This window comes from Homalodisca vitripennis, chromosome 6 (assembly GCF_021130785.1).
Source record: "Homalodisca vitripennis isolate AUS2020 chromosome 6, UT_GWSS_2.1, whole genome shotgun sequence".
Lineage (NCBI taxonomy): Eukaryota > Metazoa > Arthropoda > Insecta > Hemiptera > Cicadellidae > Homalodisca > Homalodisca vitripennis.
In genome coordinates, this window is record NC_060212.1 from 60,854,933 (window position 1) to 60,876,343 (window position 21,411).

Genomic DNA, 21,411 nt, shown 5'->3' on the forward strand with positions numbered 1-21,411 from the left:
AATTGCATACTTCAACAGTAAATTAAAATTTCTCATATTGCTTTCTCAAACGATTAAGTGATGTCTTCATTTATGTTATGACTGCACATAAGAGCTGGCAAAGATTCGCGGAGTAATTTGTTCTCATTGATTACAAGTGCTTAGAACCCTCCGAGGGTAATAAACAAGTCGGGGTATTAACAGGAGCTGATTAACTCGTATCTCCTGCAGATGAAGAGGGTTATAATACGAAAGGTTCGATAAGCCTCGCAACACAAAGTTCACAATAATTTCCTTCCAGCACTCCCTCCCTCACGCGAGAACGAATTTCTTCGCTCTCAAGTGCAAGAGACTTCCCTCAAGACAAGTTTCCTTCTCGGAAGCACAAAAAGGCACTGCAGAGTATACGGAGATAATATACAAACTTAGGCGATACATTCCACAATATGACTTGTAATCTTCTTGAGCAAAAACCCCCATTACAGACTGTTCGGTAATAATGTGCAATTAACTCAAGAACTCTGAGTGGCGGAACCTTCTCAGCGGCTAATTGTTTTGCAAACTCCGCGGAACACGGGAATTTAATACAAGCTTCCTTGATAGTGTCAAACTTGCAAAGGAAACTGTTAATTATGCGGTGGAGTTACTCGGGCAAAATGTAGACTGAATGTTACGACATCCTGTGAAAAACTGCCTCTTTCAAAGTTTTAATTAATTTTGCCACCATTAAAGAATGGCTGCTTGTTTCTTCTGAGTTGTTTATCCTCTAATTTTACAATGTCATTCACCCAACCACAACTCTCTGTATAAGGTATACCATGTTATTGCCCAGGTCAAGACAAACATATTTCACCATATGAACATGGGTCTCAGATGCTTAGTTTCCCATCTGTCTGTCTGTATGTTTTTTATTAAAAAATTAATATCTCAAAAATAAATAAATAAAATTATAATAAATTTGGCTCAAATGTTTATGCTATCAAAGCCAGTTACTGAAAAAATATGAAATTATTTTAAAAACAGCGGCCATAAAAACTTTGAATATTTTAAAAACCAGCATTTTTTCTAAAGAACTAAAAGAATAACAATTTTTTGAGGATATTATCACAAATCTAATGAGACACAGATTATTTTAATCGAATAATAAATAATTGGTTTAGAGCAGATTTACTGTGACATGGCCCATATTGGGAGCTACCGTTTATTCAGTTTTTGTATTGTTGGCTATTCACTGAGAACCTCAATGTGGGCAGTGTCTTGTCACAGTAAATTTACTCTAAATCGGTTATTTATTATTCGATTTAAATAATTTAGGTGTCATTCTATTTGTGCTAATATCCTCTAAAACCTGTTATTCATGTAATTCTTGAGAATAACTACTGGTTTTTAAAATATTTAAAGTTTCAAAGTTTTAATGACCGCCACTTTGAAAACACTAAAGATAATTTCATGATAATTTTGTTATTAATTGGCCTTGTTATCATTACCATTTGAAACAAATTTGGTATAATTGAACTTGTTAATTTTTAAGATATTAATTTTTTCTAAAAAACACATACAGACAGACAGATGTGAAAGTAAGCATCAGAGATCCAAGTTCATATGGTGAAATATGTTTGTCTTGACCTAAGCAAAAACGTGGTATACCTTTGTCCAGAGAGTTATGTGTCACCCTATATAATCCATAAAACTAAAGTACACTTAATAAGTACACTTTTGTAATGATGAAAGAAATAAAAGGAAAAATAGTTATATCAGTATATGAGCATCTTAATTGTAGCTCACTCTGTTCTCCATAAATTTTTGTTACATATTTATACAAAATATATTGAGGCTGATCTTTATGAGAACAGAAAATTAATTTAATTTACCAGTTATTTTATCTCACTACTTCTTAGTTTCTCTTCTATATATAGTACAGTATAAGTAAGATAACTGTCCATAGTAAAAATAATTCGGTTTCCTATGAAAACATTACTAAACTTGATTTTAGTAATGTTTTTAAAAGTGATTTTTAAAAAAAGTTTTGCATGCAAGCAATTGGTTAATATGTGAGTACATTTATAATTATTTACGTTCTAATTTTAAAGTCTTTTTATTTTAAAAAAAAAAACAGCTATAATTTTTATAGGTTTTTATTTATAACAACAGAGAGATACCTTATTAATTAACAGAATTGAAAAAACTGTATCTCACTGAAACAAATTCAATTGAAAGTTATAAAAGGTCAAATTTAAAGGCAGGTGAAACCATGATACAAGACCATACATGTGGCCTGACTTCCATAAAATTTCTAAATTTCTAAAAAAAGTCTAATTTATAAATATTTTCCTCTGTAAGTACCACCTTTCTCATTTTTATTTTTGGAATTTTTTCTATCCAATTTTGTTTTGCTGTAAAATGAATAGTTATATTGAAAGGACTTAGAAATTTGTATTAAATTTTCAACATGTACATCCTAATCGCTCAAAATTATATAAAACACTTTTGAATTAAGATTCTTTAAAAAAAAAAATATTTTTTTTCATACACGAATACGACTACAACTATAGGGATCCAAATGAAATTTCACTTACCTTCCAGGACCCTCTATAACAGCAAAATACAAAGGAAGGCAAAGGGTGAAAATTTGAGTCATATTTAGGAATTTTTTTATGTAATCAATACTGACTATGTAATAAAAATTTTGGCTCAAGTCTTCGGCTGGCATATTTATTGGCAAAAGGAAGGGAAGGAGTTGAAGGGTGGCAGAATTAATATTCAGTCTTTTACTTATATTGAAGTTCAAGTATTATAAATGCAAGATTATCCCTAATAAATCGTGACTATTGACTTTTCTTGTTCGCTATTGTCCAGCTCATAACACAAGCAAACTTGAGCTTTTTAACTTTACTTTATTGTATTACTAAAATAGTAATTTCATACAATTGTACCCAATTATATTTACTTTTATAACACTCATACAAGATACAATGATACACAAAATAAAACACAATATATTTCTGTAACAACAACTATATTTATGAAAAAAGAACCATCCCCTAAACCTTTTTTCGTCCCGCAATCTAAGCTAATGTAACCCTCTGAGTGGACACTTCTGAAGGCCCCCCCCTTCTGCTTTCTCTGTTCTTCTCAAACCTCTCGTAACTGCAACATGTACAGGATTGTATCAGGGGTGAGAAACATCACGCTAAAGGGATTCTTCATTGCAAAATCAGTTATCTTGTAATATGAATCATCTGAATAAAGTATTTCTCTAAAACTTTACTTACAATACCCCATGAAGGGTTAAAATTTATATTTAAAAATCTTGGACAGTGCAATCTTGGACTTGCAGCAACAGAATTATTTGGTGCCTATCTGCAGATTGCATCACAATGAGTCCAAAATCTATCTTTAGCATTAACAATTATGATTGTTTAGGAAATTACACAAATTGTAATTGTAACACATTGACTACAGTAATACGGTACTCACATTTGGTTGAACCGAAGTCTGTCCTCAGGCTTGAGGGAGGGTTTGGTATCCTCCAATGCTGCCAACAGATCCACCTGACCTACCACCACCTGCACACATCCACATAGGTCTCTGACATAAGTTGTCTCTTTAGTTGACAGTCTTCGATGGAACTCATTAATCAAAAATAGGTACGAAAGATTGTATGAAAGCCCCACTTGTAGCTTATACATTTTAGCTCTCACTTTATTTAATTAATTTTCTAGTTTCATATGTAGGCAAACCAATCACAGAGTTTGGTTCCAAACACATTTTTTTATTCTTTTTTTTTCTTTGACAAGCACATAAAGTGTTTACTGCACACTCCGGAAGTATGAAATTAAGTTCTAGTAGTTTACAGCTTCAGTAATACAACAACAAAACTGATCAGGTATTCCTGAGGAAACTTACCATCCTTATTAACGGTGCCAAAAATGGCAAAATCATCATTTGCTAACACAGGGAAATTGGAGATCAAATTTGTTCGTTGCATTACCATTTTATGCATCACTGAACTACATTAATTTTGTTTTCTTGTTTCCTAAGCACTTTAATTATTCATCTCTAATAATTAAAAACAAAATCGAGCTAGTATTATGAAAACAAATATTAAGTAGTAACGTTGCAGACTGTAATACTAATGGCTCAAGACCAGGTTAGGAGAAGATTATCCAGTATTAATTCTCAGGTATCTGTCTTCAGTTCCTGCCTCGTATCACAAAGTCCTGTCGTCTCCCATTAATACAAACCCTCCCTCCAACACCAACACACACACCAATAAACACACACACACAGCTTATCTGTTGTTAACCCTGTCATTAACGTGGTTCACAGTATACAAGTGAATATGATTATAATTAATAACATTACTACCTTCTATTGTAATTTTTACTGGTTTAACATAAATTTAGTATCAACAGATAGCTGTTAGAAAACTAGAATTTGTAATGAGAATAATTTGGCCGAGGTAAGTTCTAAACCACAAAATTTTGAACTAATTTACATTTTATAAACCTTACATACACTGACAGACTCAAAACGTTAATCACTTTCTTTTTTTAATTAACTCATTTTCAATATTTACTTTTTAAAATTCTTTAAGTGCATTGAGGTAAACAAATGCTCCATTATTTTTATTGCATATATGAGAAGGTGGAGTCTTTATAGGTAAAAATGCAATTAGCAAAACAGTTTAAAATTTACTATTTATATTTTTGAAATTTTATATAGAGTGATCGTCGATACATGTGTATATATATATATATTATATATATGATCGCTCTTTACTAAATCTCAAAATGGTTAAAAAAATATATATATGAATGTATCTACAATCATCCTATACAAAATTTCAAAACTGTTCAAAAATATAAATAGTAAATTTTTAAGTTTTTCTCCAATAAAACGACATTTACCAAATTTATTCATTCCTGAACAGTAGTAGTACCAGTAGTTAATTTGAACTTTTATGTAATAATAATTTATAGGTCATTAATTACCAAAGTGCTCAGTTGTTATTTGAACTTTGTAGTATATGATTAAAACAAAAGGCACCTCATTAATTTCTGAAAACTAAATTCTCTTTATTGAGTCTCTCTTTCAATCAACATGTCTTTCAATACTTAATAACATGTATTTAATTTATAATAGAATTTGCTGAGTAACTAATAAAGGAATTAATAATTGTGTTCAGAGCAAACTGAAACACTCAATTAATTTTCTGCTTATGGGTTGCTGAAACAAATGTAATTGGAACAGTAAAAAGAACAATCAGAAAGTAATTGTTCATTTGCTTATGTAAGTTTTACTAAGGAATCATTTGAAATCCTTTATTAAAGTCTTTGATGTGATCCTTGTGAGGCTGCAATTAATAGGGACAAAGCGGACTACCTACCAAGGAATATTTCAATCAAACCGATCCACTCCCAATAACGAGTGTGGAACAGTGGCAATATCACTTACATAAACATTTACCCCAGGGACACTTGTACCGAGTCTCCGTTTTGTTAATTCCATCCAAAGAGCCAGCCAAGATAAATAATTGGAAACTCAATTTGGTTTCTCATTTGCCTTGTTTGCACTGTGCCACTAAAAACGTTATACAACAAGCAACAATTTTCCGTGCCGCCGCAGAACACAATTTACACTTTCCACAAGTTTTAATTTAGCGACTGACTTGCTTTATGTAAATAAGCCGTAGCGCAGAATATCTTGTCACCGCGGTCGACAGAAAGATTGAAATGTTCGGTGTCCCGTGTCGCTTGTTGCTCGGTCGTCTATACAGTCTCCAGGGCACAGAGTCGTTCATTTGTCAAATCTCAAAACCAAATTATAGCGGAGTAAAAACTGATTTGTTTACCGCTCTTTTTATTTAACTGAAGGGAGAGGAAATCTCTGATGGACTCCTCTTTCACATTTCATTCTGTTTACTCGTAGCCCTGTTGTGTTTTCATTCTGACTGCTCCAAATAAATTACTTGTTTTCGTATTTTTAACAAACTTTTCTTTTTTCCTTGTAATTCATAAATATTTTCATCACTATCAAAACATGTTCCAATAACAAATTAATTAAATTTAAAATATGTAACCTGTCCCAAATACAGTTTTTATTGTTGCTTGGCTTGTTACTTCTTTCCATCATATTTTATTTTTCCATACTTTTTATTCTACTACGCTTTTCAAACTCTTCCCTTCTTTTAGATAATTCCACATTACCCTTACCCCACCACCCTTAGCATACATCTCCTGCCCTAAATCTGCTTATTCTCTGGATTACAGAAGTGCATCACATCCTTTTTTTACATAAATCGTTCAACTTAAAATTCAAATTTCTAGATTATTTTGTGAATTTTTAAATTCACAATCAACTCACTTTATTTAATTTTAGTTGTTTACAGTAAGTTATTTTTTTTAAATATATACTAATAAATATATAATTTTTATTATAATTTTAATTACAATAATTGTCAGTTACTATTATTTGAACAGAACCAACAGTTTAATATGCAGCTATAAATAAATATGCTGTCTTCAATTTGGCACTTGTGTAACACACTTATATCAATCAAGTAAGAATATGGTAAACTACAATTCTCAAATTTCTATTATTAATTTATCAAATTTTCATAAAATCAAACAATTAGAAAACTTAATACATTTTGTGATTAATATTTAAATGGCTTAAATCCGTATAATTCTTCATCCAACAAACCTCAATTTAAAATCGCAGCTCTAGTAATGTTGTTTCAAATTCAAACAAGTCTTTTATTTCATATTCAAACCTTATTAATTATTTAAAGAAATTTGTCCATCCTATAAATGTTGTTAATAGTAATAGTCTGGATGTTCAATTGGTATTTATGAAAAAATATTATTACACAATAATTGTGCAATATCTTATCCAGAAAGTTTAGAAATTATGGTAATTTGGACATTTTAAATTAGCATAAAAACTGCAGTTCATTTGATTTAGACACTTCTCTCCCATACTCTCGTTTCTCAAAGTCACTAAGATTTTATATCTAACACATTTCAAATATTATACATACTAAGACTCTTTTACATACAATTCTTTGTAAATTTTGTTTTTATTTTATGAAAAAACACCTTATAGAGTAGTATGAAATATTTTATGCAATAAAATAAAAAAAAGAGTTGTCACATTGTTCTACCATACATATGACAATAACATATTATAATGCTTATTAGATACCATTTTTATGTTTTGAGAAATTTATTTATAAAAATTTGAATTAATCACCGTTGTTACACTTTTTATTATTTTAAAGAACAATATTTTAACGTTTTAAAACTGGTATGTTTGAATAAACTTTTTATACTGCAACCAACTGTTATCATCCTATTATATTGTTTTCAAAGCAATAAAACTTTGCACATGATGTGGTAAATGTACATGAAAACACGCAAAGTGAATAAGACCGTACAGATAAGAAAGACTGGATTCGCTCACAACACGAAACTAAGTCGTTTTAATTTCCTCACTGGTTTGGGCTGTAAAGTGGAATCATAATCTGGTGTGGTGGTGTCGGTGAGGGGGGGGGGGTGGAGGGGATTGTGTGATTGTTTGCGGTGTTACGTGTTATGAGTAATTAGCACGCCCACCCTCTCCCACAACCCCTCAACAAGGTGGCGTGCAAGTGTCATTACCCCCCTAATAGATACCTCATTACTGCACTGTGATTAAAACTGAACCTAATTGAACCACGGGGAAGTGGGAGAAGGGGAATGGAGGGGGTTCAGTTGTTATTACTTCGTCATTGCCACCCCCGTTTGTTCCACCCCCATCAATATCTGATTATCTTTCAAACTCTTCTGTTTCGTAACGACTTGTTCATTATTTTATGCACTGACTAAGATTACTACACTGGTAATATCAACCAAAAGTACCCTTTTAATTTTCATATACAGTATTTATTAGTATGGCTCAAATTTATTTTCCATAACTTTTTATGTGAAATAGATAAAAACTTCTATATTAACTGCTTGAATGCCATGCTTTCAGACATTATGTCACTACCTAGGTGTTTCTAACTGTCTGGCAGTGACGCCAGCACTATACGGGTTATACAAGCGTGAATGAAACGAAATACACTACGGTCTAGTTTAACAGAATTTGATGGGACTGAGATAATTTCGTTGATACAGAATAATTAAAAACAATCATCCTTTTTATAGTGAAAAAGAATATGTTTCAAGAACCCATTGTACCTGCAGATTCATAGATAGTACACTGGTAATACATTGAGCTTTGCTTTGTGCTGTATTTCATCATGTGGCCGTCACTTATTTATGTCAATAAAACATACAAAACTTTTTATTTAGAATCGGATTCAGTTAACACATAGATTTGGTTTATTGGGTTTTACTGATGAGACTCTAGTGAGTTTATGGTTTATAATCATACCAGTGGTTTTTTTTTAAGCTGCATTAATAGTTTAAAATATATCTTAAATAAATTATGCTATTCATCAAATAAACACAAGCTTGACTCTTAATTCGTTGAGTTTTCTTTTGTCACCCAATTTCCCTCTATTTAAAGAGTTCATTGTGTTACAATATTGATCTAAAACCATAGAGCAAACTAATAATCTGGTAGCAACTAAAAACTGAACATAAAAGCTAAAGTTTGTTTCGGTTATGTTTTAATTTTACATATATTATTAATATTTCAAGTTCAAAATTAGTAAAAAATAGATATTATAAATATCTTGACTAAGCTCATTGGCCAGCTTGGTACACTGTTTCATTTCAATATGGCAGCCATTCAGCTTAAAAAAAACAACTCCTTATTTACATACATAGAGAAAAGACTTCTGGAGTGCTTATAACATTTTCTAAAAATTTTGTAATAAACCATTTTTTGTATCTTGAATGACAAGATACCTGTTACATGTAATATGTAGTGTTATGTAATGTATCATATATCTTATGTTATTTATTATGTAAAAGTACATAAGGACTTTTCTATCACTAAGAACTGGGTAACGAAATGATGAAACAAGTTTAAAATTGGCACATAAATATATCTCATAAATATCTTTGATAAGTTCCTTGGTCAGTTTGCTATGCCATTTCGTTTCAAAATAGTACCCATTACAACTTAAAAAAAATCACAATCCCATTATTTAAAAAACATTGAAAAAAAACATAAAATTGATTGCAGTGTGAAAAATACGAAATGCTTATAACATTTCCTAGATTAACTTATTTACATTTAAACACATAAACCAATATTTTAAAACTTTAATTTTTAATACATAAAAATAAACATATATTATTAATATTTCAAGTTTAAAATTATTAAAAAAAATAGATATTATAAATATCTTGGCTAAGTTCATTGGCCAGCTTGGTACACTGTTTCATTACAATATGACAATAAATAAAAGTTTTAAATATTGGTTTATGTGTTTAAATGTAAATAAGTTAACAAGTAACCAATACAAGCTCCATCTTCAACATTTACTAGATTCTCTGTAATACACACATTTTTTTTATCTCAAATGGTTTTTGAATACATGGTATTGAATACATGCAACTAATCCCATAAGAAATCAAATATTAATATATCAGTTGTCAAAAAACAAACTACCTACTTCTTCCGTCTGAGCCGGAAGGATGGTTTTTTCTTACTATATTAAAAAAATAGAACTTACATTTTGAACTGGAAACTTGATGACTTGTACATCATTATCTGAATCTGTAATTAAGAAAAAAGGTAAATAGTTACATTTAAGAAAACGGTTCTTAGTAATTAAAACACAATACAATTCCACACTTTCTTCAGAAATGCCTATTTTAAAACTACATAATATTGAGGAACACAGTGAACAATTTTCAATTCTGAACAAAATGACTGAAATGTACCTTCATATTCAATCAAAATCCATCAAATTACGTCTAATGTATTTACAACTGTAAGGATTTTTGTTTTAAGAAATTATATATCCAAAATGTTTCTTTTAAAAACAGAAAAAATATATAACACACTTAACGTATACACAACATAAATGTATGTACCTTGATATAAAGCGTCATAGGCAGACATTTGAGCGGTAAACAACAGAGCTTGTAGATCTGCACCAGTGAAGCCTTCAGTCAAGCCTGCCACCTTGGCTAGATCAACGTCCTCTGACATTCGTAATTTTCCACTAAGGCTGGTCAGTATCGCCAATCTATCCTCCTGAAATATGAAAGAAAATCATTATACTTTCTTCAACCAACAGAGACAACAGGGGGATTTTCCATGGAAATTAATTAGAATATGTATACATTTTATAAGTATGTAAAGTTTTATGTATTCAGGAACAAAATTTAACTTCATATATATGAAACTAAAAGGTAGGGGAATAGATTGTTAAAATCAATATAGTTTTTTTAATAAACCACAAACTAATAACTAATTATTTAAATTAGAAACAGAGATTTTTTTATGGTTTCAAAATATCAGCTTAGATTCAGTTAGGTTGGGTATTTTAGTTTTAATTTAACTTAAAAAATATTTATGTTGTCAACTGATTAACTGTGTGAAGAATTCAAAGGTTAGTTTAGTTTAACTAATAAAATGAAACAATTTGGAAACAACAAAACAAACGTACATTTTCAAGACAGGGACAATTTTGTAGACTAGGTGTCATAATTGATATGATAGAAATTTAAGAAACATTCTCTTAGAAGTGACAACGAGGGCAATTTAAAAAAATCTGGGATTTATGAATATTAAACAAAATGACAAGTGGCAGTTAAAAGTTAAATCTGTTTTCAGTATACTGTTTTACTAGTGATCGTTCTAAAATATACAAAATAAGAATGACTGTTTTCATAACACTTCCATTTACAGTAGTTTCAATAGGCCATAACCTAATAAAAAATGTTGAAAATTTCAAAACACATTGATATAATACTTTTAGGTTTCAAGATCTACCATTTAATAATCAGGTTTAAGTTTTAGTAATAATTACTAACTAGTCTTTATGATGTTCACTGGATGGTTAATAATTGTCATAATAGTGGAATAAGATGATTTTCTTTTAGTTAAACATTTAGGTAAAAATGTTGGGGGTTATCTGGGGACAATAACATAGTAATAACATTTAAGGATATTGTTTGGGGATGTGTAAGGGTATAGTATATGAGTGTTCTACCTAAATTTCCTTATAAATGTCATTAAAAAAAAAAAAAACACACACACACACACACACACACATACACATATATATATATATATTTATTTATTTATGGTATATATGTTATGAAAACTTCATAAATGTTAAAAAATCTTGATTTTTGTCAGTTTGTTGCCTATTACTCGAAAACTACACCTCCAGTAGAAAAATGTTTTCAACAAAAAGTTAAAGAACATTAAATGTACTTTAAAATTCCTGGTGAAACATATATTTTGGCCTACCTAGTAAATTTATAGTGGAATTTAACATGTTTTCAAATTATTTTATTATGCTGCAGTGAGTCGGTATGGCTTCTCCCTCAAAGCCGTTTTGACAGTATTTAATTTTGTGAATAGTGCTTGACAGTTGAAAGTCGAAAGTGTCAGAAGTTAAAAGACAATTTTTGTTGACTATGATATAGGTATTTTACATGAATGGAAATCGAGGTGCAAAACTTTTTCACACATTATATACATTATTTTTATTGTAATTTGCTCTGTACGGAAAAACCTTAATGCAAGGATCTGCTTCTAAGAAAACAAGGGAGTATCAGTTGTCTGCAATATTGCATAACAGTACAATGTAAGCCAATCAACATGCTTAACGGCAAAACACTACTACGTAATACTACTTTGTATTTCCTTACTAGTCGAATTGCCACCCCTTACAAATAAAATAAAACGGGTCTTTATTGCGTGATAAATCAACTCATCAGTGGTCTTTTGTCATAAGTCAGCAACAAATTAACTCAGCAAAATCCATTAAGGGATTTAATACCTATCCGAGCTTAACAAATGTTCTTTTCACCTGGCTAGGCAGAGGACAGTGCAGAAGGGTGCCGATACGGCCAGGCCTCAACAAGGCAGGATCTAACAGATCGGGTCTACTGGCCGCTGCTAGAACCCACACACCTTCGAGCATCTCCACACCATCCATCTGTGTCAGCAGCTGATTCACCACACGGTCAGTCACCCCCGTACTGTCATGTCCTCTCCTATGAGGCCAAACATTTTCTCAAGATACATTTTGTCTACGAATTAAAAAAGAATTTAACAAAATGTTATATTTATGCTACATGTTAATTTGGTATCAGTTTTACCTCCATCCAACATTTTTAACTATGTTCTTGTTGAACTTATAGTGTAATCATGTTTTACCAAATTATTTTTTAATATAAAAATCTTACATAAAAACTACTAGAGCAAAAAGGAATTAGAACCAGACTTCCTTGATAGGATGAATCAAACATACATTTACTGGATTTTATTTTGACTATAATTTATATTATGCATTTATTTTAATGCTTCTTCATTATTTATACATCTATGCTATTGACCTTAAATCACATTTTGATGGATTGAATTTTTTCTAGTTTTGAATACAATATTTCAAATGTTTTAACACACATGCACGCACGCACACACACACACAATATATATATATATATATTCAATGTTTATTGAAATTAGATAAGGCTATTGCCATTTATACAATTTAATGTATATAAAAGTCGTTTGACAGGTATTTGGTTTTCCGATCATACGTTAGTTTGCTATTTAAACGCATATGTGACAGATACGGCCAAATACAAAATAACTGAATCGGAAAAAAGTAAGTGCTCTGTGGTGTAATGGTAGCACATTCACCCGGCAAGTGAGAGATCCGGGTTCGACTCCCGGCGGAGCAAGTACTTTTTTTGATTCAATGTTATTGAAATTAAATAAGGCTATTGCCATTTATACAATATATACAATTCATATACATATATCATATATATATATGAATTGTACCAAATTGTTGGTTGTCAAAATTTAAACTAAATTAGAATTAGCAGGGGTTTCCTATTTGTCCAAGAATTAAAGAACAATTTCTTCAATATCAAGCTATATATTGTTACTTTTTCAAAAATGTTATACAAAAATATATAAAAAGGATTTTTTATTTGAAAATTAATACTTAATAATCGGCTTTAATATCTTATCTATCTTAAATTAAAAACAAATCTTTTAGCTTCTTAAGAAGTTTTAATTTTATTAAATTCTTTGAATTTATCAAAAGTTTTTAAATTATTCTAAATCTAAAACTAAGTACAGATAGGTTGGAGAACAGAAATTCACTATTTAAAGGAAAATATTTACTTCATTTGGAAGAAGATATCTAATTAAAGAAGATAGGGATTTCAACTTCTAAGATGCTCTCAATGCTATATGTGATAATCTCAACATGAACTTAATAAGAGAGGAATTATGGTAAAGGAGGGAGATGGGTAGGGAATACAACCAGGAAACAGAAGAAAAGGTACAAATGGCAAGTGTGTTTGAACAATGCATACATCCGAATTAGATGTTCTGGCCTTGATCTACCTCAGATCGCTATGGCGCATCAAGTCCATTTCCTGTCTGTCCATCTGCTTACATCAGGAATAACGTAGCCAGAAACAAATTTTGGGGGGATGTCCAAACAACTGATATTTTCCCATAGTAAACAGAGAGTAAGGCCCCATTTTGTTCCTTAAAAAGTTCTTGACCCATTTCTTTGTTGAGAACGATCTTTCAGCAGTACATGTCAGTAGTACTGAATTATTTAAGTAATAATAATCGTTTACTAAAAAGTAATTTAACAAATTTTAAATTTGAGGGGTCCAGACCGCGTGGATCACATTGCTGGCTACGTCCTTGGCTTACATAAAACTAATGCAATTAAATCTAACAAACTTCTCTATAAAATAAACCTAATTGTAATTCCTCTTGACCTCCTACTTTGATTAAAATTAAGCAAATGCCTCCGCCATTATGGTTATCCCTTAATAAAACTAGTAAAACATTTCTACTGAAGTTTTTGAAATTAAACAACTTTTGATGTTGAATATCCCTAAGCGAAGATTTGACATAAATATTTCTACTTACACTTTTCCTACTAATGATCTTCCTCATAGTAAATGAGTTTTGTTCTTTAGGATGAGAAGCTGAAGATACTGTATTTAAATCTCAGTCCCTTGCACAGCTTCTGGTGTGACAGAATTCCTCAGGGTGGATAAAGGTGGGAGATCTCATGGTAGCCATGAGGAGGTGTAATGGTCAGGAATACCATCTTAAAGAAGGGTAGAGTTTTTATGATCCTGCCTCTACCAGTAAAAGCTGGTAGGAAACGGGTTCCCCCTCATGTTTATGGTTGTTAAAAACCTTTAACACTAAGAGAGCACCACTCACTCTGCCAATCATCCTCCTCAGTAACCTACACAATAGTTCTACTGAAACTAAAACTTCAATTAGACTAAATCTCACCTTGGTGCCAGACTGTCAAACTCATCAAAGAACAAAATGCATGGCTGCGCACTCTGGGCTCTGAAACAGGTAAATATACCCTTTTAAATAACAAGGTAAGAGTGTTTACCATGGCACTTTAATCCTTTGTGGGCATTAATGCACCACCAAAATTAGTTTTTAGTTAAGTTTACACTGTCCATGTATGCTGAATGGTGTCAAATATCACTGTGTCTGTCCATTGAACGCATCAAAACAAACCAATGATCAAACTTGGTACCAAACAGATTGCTAACCATAAAAAAATTGTCAAATAATAATAATAAATTGTGGTTTTATTACAATTAAAGAACTAGCCATCTGAGACTACACAAGTATGTATTTTCATGCAATAAAAGCAACTTGAAATCACGTGGTAGGCCCGGCCATAAGGTTGTAAGATGGCATTTCTAATGAGGGTATGTTGCAGTGAAAATACATTCTTTTAATGTATATTAAGATCTGGCTGATTGTAGTGAAATGACGTTGAATTTTTCCGATAAGAACAATGCTATATAATTCATGGAATTTTTAAGCTCTTAGTTTTTGTTGTACAATAATTATGGAAGGTATTTGCACATTTTAAGGTTGTGATTGATACGTACACAAATGCTATTCAGTTTTTATTGTAAAGTGTATACCTTTTGAGTACTTAAATGATGAATTAAAAAATGTTTGTGGCCTTTTTCTGAATAACGTTTAAAAATATTAAATTAAATGTATAAAGCATTTGGGTATTAAGTATATCATAAAAATTAGGCAGTGAACCTAACTGGCCAAAATTATGGGTATCAGTGTTTGAGGTCTAATAGTCTAAGAGCTAGTGGTCCGGCTACCTGTATGTATTTGACGAGACCTGGGTTTTTTGTACAGTGAGGCCCCTGTACCCCCTGTACATGAGATGGGGAGTCACTAAGCTCCAGGTGGCCGACTTGGCGGGCGCTCAGGTAAGACAGGTATCAATTTTTTGGGCAATTTCGTAAGTATTTGATGACGTCTGCCGTTTTGTAATTTGAAAATATATTATTATTATTATCGGAAAATAACAATGGCAGACCATTATCGCACGGATTTCATTATCAGATACTATATCAAAATGTAAAAGGATTTTGAGGTTAAGAAAATTCCACAATTCAGCGTCGATTTCTTTTTCTGCTTCTTTTGTCTCAAGAATGTTTGCATTGTTTTCAAGGGAATCATGTACACGTGTATCCTCAATTATTGAACTATCAGCTGATGTAGATGGCTGTTCAATTGCAGACAAAGACTTTTTAGACTGTGATAGAACCTTTTTTTCAACATCTGTCGTCAAATACTGCCTTTTTAATGCAGTAAATGTCTTATAACAACTACTATGATATGCTGAATCATAAGTTTCGTCCGGTAAAATAATTTCTTTATATTTTAATATGTGGAATTTTCTTAACCTCAAAATCCTTTTACATTTTGATATAGTATCTGATAATGAAATCCGCGCGATAATGGTCTGCATTGTTATTTTCCGGTAATAATAATAATATATTTTCAAATTACAAAACGGCAGACGTCATCAAATACTTACGAAATTGCCCAAAAATTGATACCTGTCTTACCTGAGCGCCCGCCAAGTCGGCCACCTGGAGCTTAGTGACTCCCTATCTCATGTACAGGGGGTAGAGGGGCCTCACTGTACAAAAACCCAGGTCTCGTCAAATACATACAGGTAGCCGACCACTAGCTCTTAGACTATAACATTGTTCTTATGAAGATAAAATTAAGATGGCCACCAACACAGCTGGTTGTTAAAATGTTAGTGCATTGTTGATTTGTTTCCTGTTACTGTTGATTACAAAGGAATTAGATCCATTAAATTATAGAGGACAGATCAACCTTTTGGGGTCTACACTCAGCCTGACATCGCTAGCTTGGTCATTGCAATCCAAAGTCAATCTCTGTCAATATCTAGGAACAACGATAAGAGTTTCTATCTTGAAATAAACGAGTTTATTACAAAGTTTTTGCTTATAGTGACATGTATATAAGAAATATTTAAATATTTGTAAATTTACTTAGAAATAATTGAACCCGGTGAGTCAACTTGATTAGAAAAGAATAGACTCATAAAGATTAACAAATCGGAAATGTTTGCTTCTACACAATAACCTTTAAGAATTACCCAGTTACAATAAATAACAACACAGTACACAGTATGAGCAGCAACCTTTTGACTCTGATAAACACTGTAAGTTTTTTCTGCTTGTGTGGCAAGAGAATGGGGGTGAAAACAAGCAGCACCAACAGACCTACATCTCTCTTACGTTTGATTTCTGAAAATGCACCTGCTACTATAGTTATATACCAGAAAAAACACTGCAAACAGCCCAGTTCATTACAGCTCATAATTTGTATGTGTTTTCACATAGCACACTTGCATGAAAACAGTAATTGCCTAACATGCGCCATAGCCTAACATTTAGTAAAATAATCCATACAATTTTTTTTTTATTGGTTCCATAAATTACAACTTTATAAACTCACTTTTGGAAAACATTCCTCACAGCCTCTTCACTGGCTCCGATGTACTTAGACAGCAACTCCGGGCCCTGAAACAGGGAGTTTAATGTATATTGAAATTGTGATCCACAACATGATTCAACAGTAAAAGGCTAATTTAAATAATCCCAGTATTTTCCTAAATTCCCTCTTACTTTTAGTGTTCATAACGGTTAAATGTAGGTTATTTAATGTTATGCATAACAAATATTAGAGAAAATTCTAAAATTGATTTGATCAATTTGGTTCATGTAATCTATCAAAACGTTTCATATATTAATCCTAAAAATTATCTTTAGACATAAGAACATTTAATGAATGAGAACAATACTGTCATAGATATATCCATTTGCAGATCCACAAGTAGCCATAGAATGGCAGCACAGAGGAGAGACTAATGATAAAACACTTGGTTGTGATTGAAGGCAACAGGAAATTTATTGCCAAACTCCCCCAGTGAGGAGATTGCTCAGCAAAAGTTTACAAAGGTATCTGGTCTCTGAGATATTAATTAATTATGTGTTATAACACATCATTAATTTAAATATGCCACTTCAGAGAAAAAATCAATTACAATAATGTTCAACCTAACTGTTAAAAATTAAATTACCTTGACAGTTATGAAGTTCAGTCCACTCTCCCCTGCAATAGCATTGGCCAGCAAAGTCTTCCCTGTGCCCGGAGCTCCGTACAACAACACTCCCCTCTCCAGCCGTAGAGGACACTGGCTGAACACCTCTGGGTACTGTCACATAGAAACTTTGAAATATTATAATCAACTTAACCCTTTGCACGCCACTAATAAATCCATTAACTTTTCTACAATGCCAAGGTAAGTAAATAAAATTTTGTTTCTTTAACCCTAGAACTGGCCATCATTTTTCCCAAAATGGCAGGCACTTTTTGGTGATTTTTTAAGGGTTTTGTATTTTAATCACTGCTCATATATTTTTTAAGATAAAAAACATTTTATAAACATCAATGTCTTTAGAAATAAATGCAGTTTCCCAAAAAAATATTTAAAGGTTGAATCATTTAATGTATTTTTATTTTTTTACAGATTAACGTAAAAAATATTAGTAAAGAATAAATTTTTCTCAAAATGTATAGCACCCTCTCAGGTGATATGAAAGTTTTTAGAATAATTCTAAAATATACAAAAGTTTGCTTATATACCTCAATTACAAATTACAAAAAACATATTTAGGTAAAAGAAGTTTATTGGTACTTTTGAACAATATATCTATAAAAACTACAAAATCTGAAAAAAGTTTGTATAGCACTATTATGTATACCATTTTGACATTTTGGAATCTATTGGATGAACAAATATTTTTTTCTAAGAGATAAATATATTTAGAAGAGAAAAATATGACATTTATATAAGTTTACATTGTATAAGATATTTTTATATGGCAACAAACTTTTTTTAAATTTTTAAAAAAAGTCAAAATTGTGAAATAAATGCCCTAACCTTTTTAGCTAACAATTTTCTTTTCATCCAAATATTATTTATAAAGATAGTACGTTTATTGAAGTTTACAAAAATGTACAACAATGTATTTTTTAATTTATATTTTTTTTGTTAAAAAAATAAAACAAGCAATGGTCATAGAAAATTTTTTTACTTTTATAATAAATACCTTTGCATAAATTTAAATCAAAATTTAATTTTAATTAAAATTAAATTGTCTAAAAAATTATAAAACACTGAACCTACGTTAACATAGGCTTACTTTCAGTTTCACAAAAATCCAAACCTATTCCCTAAAAACTTAACATAAACCCCTACATTTTTCACTTCACTATTAAAAAAAAAAACAATAAACAAACTTTTATTTATACACACTAAATAACGAAAAGTCTAAAATATCCTAATAAATAGCAAGCAATACACTAATACCGGCAATGGCGTAATAACAACAAAGAAATCAACATGGCAACCATGCGATGCGTTGTTCTTCTCTACTGGCTGCGTCGGTGATTGCGCAACAGAACAAAAATAAAATACTAGTTCATAGTCTTCGTTGTCTATTATACTGTTTGCTTAGAGCAATTCTTCTTCTTTGTTTTGATATGATTTTCACTATTTCCAGACAACGATAAAGTAACAAAAATAACAAAATTTAATGAAGCTATTTTCGACGCATTAGGCATTTTGGGATTTTACAAAACACGAGCTTTTCAAACGCTTATTTTATAAACATTAATTTTCCTACTGGCTATTGAAAAGATGTTTCTGAAAGCCAAGAATACACTGAATTCAATGACGACACTTACGATCGTGTAGAACGTAAACTCACGATAGGGAATTTTTACAAACATACGGTAATTTTAGCGTGTTCCGAAATTACGCAAACAAATGGCAATCGGCAATGTGAAACATCCAAGTTTAGAATTTTATAATGAAAGATTTAACTTAACTATAGAGCGTTTTATGGTATAATATGAAACTTTGAATCTTTTATCTTTAGATTTACGTATGTTTTACTTCAAACAAAGTAAAAAATAGACTTGCTGTGAGAGATCATATTACGACATAGTTAATGCGTCGAAAATAGCTTAGTGCCATTTTGAAAACTGTAGTTAATGCGTTGATAATCGCTTAAAGCCAGTTGCAGGGTTAAGTTCAAAGCTAATTTTTACTATAGCTAAATTATAAAAGGTAAAAGCAAAAAAAGCATAAAACAGGGAATTTGACTTAAAATTAGCATATTTATTGACAAAAATAAAAAAGTACTACTTATTTACAAAACAGTTTATTTTCAAATAAATTATAATTTCATTGTAAAATGTAATTAAACTGAAAAGTTTAATTACTACTATAAAACAAGACAAATATTTCAAACTAATCATAACACTACCACACAATGAAGAATAATAACAATAGAATAAGTAGAATAGATGTGCATGCGAGCGCGCACTCGTGATGTCTATGAAATCAGTATAATACACGCCACGGATATGTTTGGTTATGGCTCTGTGGTAGAGGCAGAATTGACGAGTAGGTGGTCGGAGTTAGACAAAGGACGCTTCCTCCCCCTGCCGCTGAGTGAAGGTTGTTTATAAATACTTCCTTGGCAACCGCGATAAGCAGAGAGCGTGCACCAGGCATTTCGAAAATCTTTTGTGGACTAAAGAACTCTCCAAGAAACATAATCTATAATATCGAATATAACTGTATTTGGCGTTTTGGTCAAAGTCTACCATTCTAATATATCCGTCTATGGCATGGGAAGGGTTAAGCGTTAGTGATGAGGGGTTTAACAACAAAAAATACTTTCTCTTGTTAAAAAATGTAAGACAAGGACATAAGAGTCTAATGTGCTTGCCTTTTTCAGCTTAAGCTAGTTTAAACTTTATAAAAACCATATAATAAAGAGAGGTTTTTTAACTTAACTTTTTTTAAATGCTCTGCACTACAACAATCTACTTTAAAATTTTTTTTTATTTGACAATGTGTTGAGTCATATTTCACTTCTGAAGACCTAGCTGTAGTTTGTTTGTAATAAAAAACTTACATAAAAATCCATATAAACATAATTTGATTTACTTTTTCATCTTTATGTAAGAAGGAGAAAGTAAAAGGGAAGTTGAAAAAGCACTGATAAAGTGGTAAATCTAACATAAATTTACATTTATTAATTTACCTGATCATTTTTGTTGCCACTTGATCACTCTCATAAAGATCAATTAACATTAGTTAGCAAAACAAAAACACAAAACATCCTTTCTCTTTATATACATTTCGGATTGTCATAAAACTACAATCCATCTATAACCATTGCGATACATTACACACCTTGGTGGGCCAGATGAGAACCTCAGTGAGCAGTTGCTTGGCGGACTGCAGTCCTCCAACACTGGTGAAGGAGTGAGGTGAGAGGCGGACCATAGAAATATTCAGCAGATCTCCAGGAACAAACCCCTCGTAGGCTGCAGCTAGGTCGCTCTCGTTCACCTGCAGCTCTGCCTGTGCTAACAATCATCCCTTGATAGCACATGAGAATGAAGACATGCGTTCACTTCATACCATGAAATTACTGTATGAAATACTTCACAATTTTCAAACAAAAATGTATCTGTACATAATGTACAGGGTCAAAATTATGGCCACAAATGGCTCATATTTTATATTATTTTACTTCCTAAACATTCCTGCTCTTGCTTTGAAAACTGGTTTTCTGGCAGGTTTTATGTACCTATAAGCAGAAAAATCCTCCACGGAAATTTCTACTGGATTAAAGACATAATTAATGATTTCCTCTCCGAGCTTGTCCAGAAACATGAAATTCAATTACTCATAATTAGAAAGGTGTAGGGGTCGGACTAAGTTGGTTTTCAGACACCTTAAGCGCACTGCGATCTAAGTCAACACAAATATGTTAAGAATGTTAAGTTCAGCTCCAGTTGACCTTC

General features: G+C 31.4%; 1 protein-coding gene across 1 annotated transcript; it reads right to left on the reverse strand.

Annotated features, from left to right (window-relative positions):
* Positions 1–2,976: 2,976 nt before the first annotated feature.
* On the reverse strand, positions 2,977–20,987 carry LOC124364365 (peroxisome biogenesis factor 1-like). The gene is made up of 9 exons (XM_046819768.1): positions 20,795–20,987; positions 17,603–17,737; positions 16,978–17,042; positions 14,443–14,502; positions 11,966–12,152; positions 10,014–10,176; positions 9,650–9,693; positions 3,457–3,545; positions 2,977–3,126 (listed from the first exon to the last, which is right to left on the reverse strand). The coding sequence occupies exons 1-9, from the start codon at positions 20,885–20,887 to the stop codon at positions 3,045–3,047; spliced, it is 918 nt and encodes a 305-aa protein (XP_046675724.1). The 5' UTR covers positions 20,888–20,987; the 3' UTR covers positions 2,977–3,044.
* Positions 20,988–21,411: the final 424 nt, after the last annotated feature.